We start from the raw sequence: 5,056 nt of genomic DNA, 5'->3' as shown, positions 1-5,056 counted from the left end.
GAAAAAATCTTCGGTGCAGCGCTCGCACCACGTGGATGGTGCGACCGCCCAGTAAGAAAGCGACACATTTGACATTTTTTACATGTCATAAATTCTCAATTTAACTTTCAATATCTCGCGAGAGCAAAAAATAAACGTTCTCCTTCATCAATTTTCCAAATTCACCAAAATCCTTAAATATGATAAACCCAGGTCTGTCGTCTGCAATAGATGAATCCATATGCCAAAATCCATTTTTGGAAGAAATCCATTCATTTTTGTATAACTCTAGAAGAAGAAACCCATTACAACAGAGTTGATCGTTTTTTGTAGCCACACATTTACAAAACCAGATCCATCTAGAGTTCCTCATAAATAGATCCAAATCATCCAATCTCACCCTTCCCTTTCGTTTTCTTCTTCGACAGCATGTTCTTGAGGACGAGGGTGGCAAAGGTAGACGAGGAAGCCGCCGACACGCTGGCCATAGCGTTCTTGAGGACGCGGACGACTCGGTCGGTCTAAGCGGTTGTGAGTTATGACGGCAGCGGTGGGCTTGCATCTGCTGGCCTGGGCGGTTGTGAGTTGTGATGCGATGATGAGGGTGATGAAAAAATGGAGATTTGGGATGGATTCTAAATTGGTGAATGGTAGAGTATAAGATTTGTAAAGAGGGTGTCGGCGAGATATTGAATAGAGTGCAGAACTTGAGAATTCGGGAGATTTTTCAGTTATGATAACATGTAAAAATTGGTATACGTGTCACTATCTTAGTGGGCGGTTGCACCATCCACGTGGTGTGAGTGCCGCACCGAAGATTTTCCTGTGTCCAGTTATTTGCATTTAAAATCTGAAAAAAAAAACTTAATCTTATTTTTTAATATTTTTTTTATAAAAACAACAGGATAAAAACAAATTAACACGGGTTAAGACTTACGAGGTAGTTTGATATAAAGCGGTGCTTGGGCGTTCCCCGGGTTCTGTCGTGGCATACCTTTCCTTGGAGAGCAATTTGAGGAGGTTGAAGACCAACTCCAATCAGTCCAATGGGTCCTCAAGTGTGCCAAGTCTGCAACGAAGCTCAATCCAAGTACAAGTGCCCCTCTTGCCGAGCACCTTAGTAAGCTAATCATCTTCGCTTTCTTCATTCTTAAAACAAAACCAAACAAAAACCCTTCCCATTCTTCTCTACTGCTTCTAATACAACAATCTTTGTTGCTTTTCTCTGCAGTTGTTCTGTGCCCTGTTTCAAGAAGCACAAAGGTAATCTCACTTTGCTGCTTTGCTTTTTCTAAACCCCATATTTTCAATTGTTGAATAATAATTGGGTATTGTCCAATGTTGCAGAAACCCCGTGCGTCTCGCTCCTGCATTCAGAGGACAACCCAAGTAAGCAACTTGCATAAATTATGTTTCTTTCATATACCCAAGAGTAAGATATTAGACAATATCATGTATGAGATTGAGTCATTTTACAAGAAGCTCACCATAAGGGTAATATGTTCTGTTGTTTAGTTTACGGATTTTTGTAGAATTGAAACAACTTTTCTTTTTAGTGACTTGTCCCAGAGGGTCATGGACATGGCATTAGTAATAGGCAGTGAATCAATCTGTTCTTACTTTTGAGCTCTATTTATTACTTTGCAATGTTTAATTATGTCTTGACTCTTGATATCTGCTTGGAAATCCAACCTTAGTAAACACACGGGTTCTGTATATACGATTATGTATGTGAAGCACCAGGGATCACTTGACTTTGAGTTGTTACGACTACTAATCCTCAAATTTCAAAGATTGCTTGTCTTGGCATTGATATGAGGACTAATTTGAGCTCATATTTTGGACATTGCAGAGAGCACATGTGTTTTGCCAGTGCAATCTGAGGAAAAACCAAGTAAGAATTCTATCACTTACTTTCCTATGCCCTTGGACAATGTTACTGCTTTGATAGGCCAAACTGGAAGTTTATGGTAGTTTTTGGTCATGGGCAATACATAAAATGATATGAGTTCATTTCAGATCGAGGATACCCACGATAAGGATGTGTTCTAGCTTGATTTGTTGTTAAATTTGTGAGGTTTTTATAAGTGAATATTTGGTTTTCAGTGATACGCTCCAAGTTTCTGACATATAAGGTTTACTTACACATGCTAGAACATGTTCACTCAGAATCATAGTATAAATACTAGCAGGGAACCTTTCTGTTCTCATTTTTGAGGTCTGTTGACAAGGTTTAATTATGTCGCTATATCTGGCTGGTATTCTACGTCATTTAACCAGCTTCTTAAAAGTAAATTCGATTTTGCTGTGAGTGATTATCTTTCCTTCCTGTTGAATAGCTTGGTAGTTGCATGTGGACATTCTCTCTGAGGGATTTCACAATACTATTTTCTGATTTTTTTTTTTTCCCCCTCAGGTGCTGCCCCAGAATCAGTGGTAGAAAGGCCAGTAACTGTTACTGAACCAAGTGCCGTGCTGAAAAGGGAGCAGTTGGAGGCTATAGGTATGGATCTATAGAGCTTGGAAATCGCAACCGGGGCATGCATATTTTTGAGGGAACTAAGGTTCACTTATGAGAATGATGACCCTTTATGGTGCATGCTAAGTCCTTATTGCTAAAATCTTTCCAAGTTTGATTGATGGACATTACAACTCATTTAAATGACTTGTCTTAACAACTGAAAAAGGAAAATGCAAACTAATGCTTATAAGCCTTATGAGGCGAACCAGGAGAATGACATAGGCTGCCTTGTACCTACTCTAGAATTAAGGATTATTATACCTCGTAGAAATCAGCAAGGTTTATGGTGTTCTTGTCATGAACCCATGGTGTTATGGTTTCTGTGAAATTCTATCTTGTTTCTTTCCTTCATTTTCCTTCACATTCCCTGTAACTGTCTTAAGTTTATCCTCTTGTCTTGAAATTTCTTTTTAGCTGTTAACATGCAGTCATTTACATTTCCAGTGTTACCAACTGATGGTCTGTTCATTTGATCAATCTGTTTAGTAGTTTAGTATAGCATTGGCAACAACATGAATGTCATGAGCATGAATCTAAACTTTTGTCACTTATTCTGTATCAATGTTGTTTTCATGGTTCATTCGTAGCAGACACCTCTCCCATTTCCACATGGTTGATGGTGGAATTTCTCCTCTTTTGACTTGGTTGTAGGATTTAATTTTCTTGCATGTAGAAGATGTTGAACTAGCCAGCTAATAAGAGAATTTAAGTGTTGAATCTAAGACTGACGAGATTGACTTTCTAACTATGAGACTCAATTGTTTTTTCTATTGCAGCTTCTTCCAGTGAACTTCGTGATGCTTTAAAAGATGAAAGTCTTCAGAAGCTCATTGAGAGTATAGATTGTTCTCCAGATGCAGAGAATGTGGGTGTTGTCTTTGTCAAACTTATATCCCGTTTAGACATGATAGTGATTAGCAGAGTATTTTCTTTGTCAAATTTTTATCAGATATTGACATGATTTTGATTCAAACTATCCAGCTTGTATTTTTGCTAATCATGCTGTTTGCTTACTATCAGGAACTTGATAAAGCTATGGATGTGGAGGTGTTTCGGTTATTTACTGACAAGGTAATGCCCCATATTCTTAAGCTTTTGTGAACTGCTTGCCATAAGATCATATCATCATCCGCTTGAAAATTCTGTCTTCAGATTCTATCTACCATCAACCCATAATAACAGGCTGTCATAGACGAGAGCAAGTTTTGAGAGGGACTTGAAACCCGATTTTATAGCTCTCTGCCACCCAGATCTTTGGCTTTACCAACACTAGAGTAATTGCATAAGATTCCATAGAGTGCTCCATACAGGTCCTGGTCTTGTATTTCTGCATCATCCAGTCTGGCTGAAAAATACAAGTAGGGTCTTCAGGCTTGAATGTAAGGTATGATACTATAATGTGCAACAGCTTGGCTGGAGGCATCATACGAAAATGCTTACTTAAGAATCTGCATCTCTTCTTTACGTGCTACATTACGAACAGTACAAACGAGATAGGCTTCAAAATTGCGTGCATGATTAATAGTTTCTTTTTGTATCGTATGTAGTTTTACCTGCTCTTTTTGTTTTTTGTTTTTTTAAGAGTGACAACCTGCCTTTTTAGTCTTGATTTACCACCCAGGAGTACTGTTTTCACTAATATCTATCCTGCCCAAACTACGGATAAATTTACTTGGTAGTTTGCTAATGCTAGAGTACTGTGGAATGTGTGCTTTTCATCAACTTAAAATGTATATACAAAAGACAAGGTTCAGCTAGCCATTAGTTTACTGTTAAGGTTCATGAGGAGCATCTATTTTTCATAACAGTAATTTGACTCGAGACTACATAATTTTGCAAATCCATCTTAGCCTGTCATTACACTAAAATAATTCAATGTCAATAGTGATTTGGACACCCGGATTATTCCTCATTGCAGCTTGAATGTCATAAAGTAGACTGCCAAGTGAAGACAGATTTGGAGCTGAACTGTGCAGTTCATTTACTGCTTGGTAAGCAGTCGGTTCCGATCACAATTTGTTGTAGCTTCATCTTTTGAACCAAGTCAATTTCTTCAGGCAGCTATGAAGTTGCCTGTCGAGTTACGCAAATTGCCTCCAACACCCCGTTTTGCCTTAGCTCCAAATAGGCACCATCCCGTTAAGTTTCAGAGTAGAAGCATGGCTCCATCCTCCATATCTTTGTTGTTTGCTTTGCAGACGATACACTCCAGGTTTCCTAGCTTTCTGGAAACCCTTCTAGCCAAATGAAGCAACCCAGCTGTACATCAAATTTTTGCATTCTATCCTCCCACAGCTTTGCATTACTGTTTTTCCACAATCCCCAAATAATAATAACCAATTTCTGAAACACCTCAGTCGTCAGATGAAGTGCTTGCTCCAACATTCATTCCCTAAAATTTAATTTAGGGAGAAATATATTCTTTAATGAAAATGGTGCAGCGGAGAGTTATTCAAGAGCAGTAGGGCGCTTACAAAATAGATTAGCTGTGTTTTCACCACTGATCACAAAGAAGAATGAACATCTCCTGTATGGGAGAAGCCTTTCTCGTGCAGG

General features: G+C 38.6%; 1 protein-coding gene across 1 annotated transcript; it reads left to right on the top strand.

Moving 5' to 3' along the window:
• The first annotated feature begins 916 nt into the window (after window positions 1–916).
• On the top strand, window positions 917–4,108 carry LOC101314901 (zinc finger HIT domain-containing protein 3-like). Its single transcript, XM_004289982.1, has 8 exons — window positions 917–1,099; window positions 1,211–1,242; window positions 1,327–1,368; window positions 1,832–1,873; window positions 2,396–2,482; window positions 3,277–3,365; window positions 3,521–3,571; window positions 3,653–4,108. The coding sequence occupies exons 1-8, from the start codon at window positions 1,026–1,028 to the stop codon at window positions 3,674–3,676; spliced, it is 441 nt and encodes a 146-aa protein (XP_004290030.1). The 5' UTR covers window positions 917–1,025; the 3' UTR covers window positions 3,677–4,108.
• The last annotated feature ends 948 nt before the right edge of the window (window positions 4,109–5,056 follow it).

This window comes from Fragaria vesca, linkage group LG2, assembly GCF_000184155.1.
Source record: "Fragaria vesca subsp. vesca linkage group LG2, FraVesHawaii_1.0, whole genome shotgun sequence".
In the NCBI taxonomy this organism is placed as follows: domain Eukaryota; kingdom Viridiplantae; phylum Streptophyta; class Magnoliopsida; order Rosales; family Rosaceae; genus Fragaria; species Fragaria vesca.
This window is presented reverse-complemented; position numbering and strand designations above follow the sequence as displayed.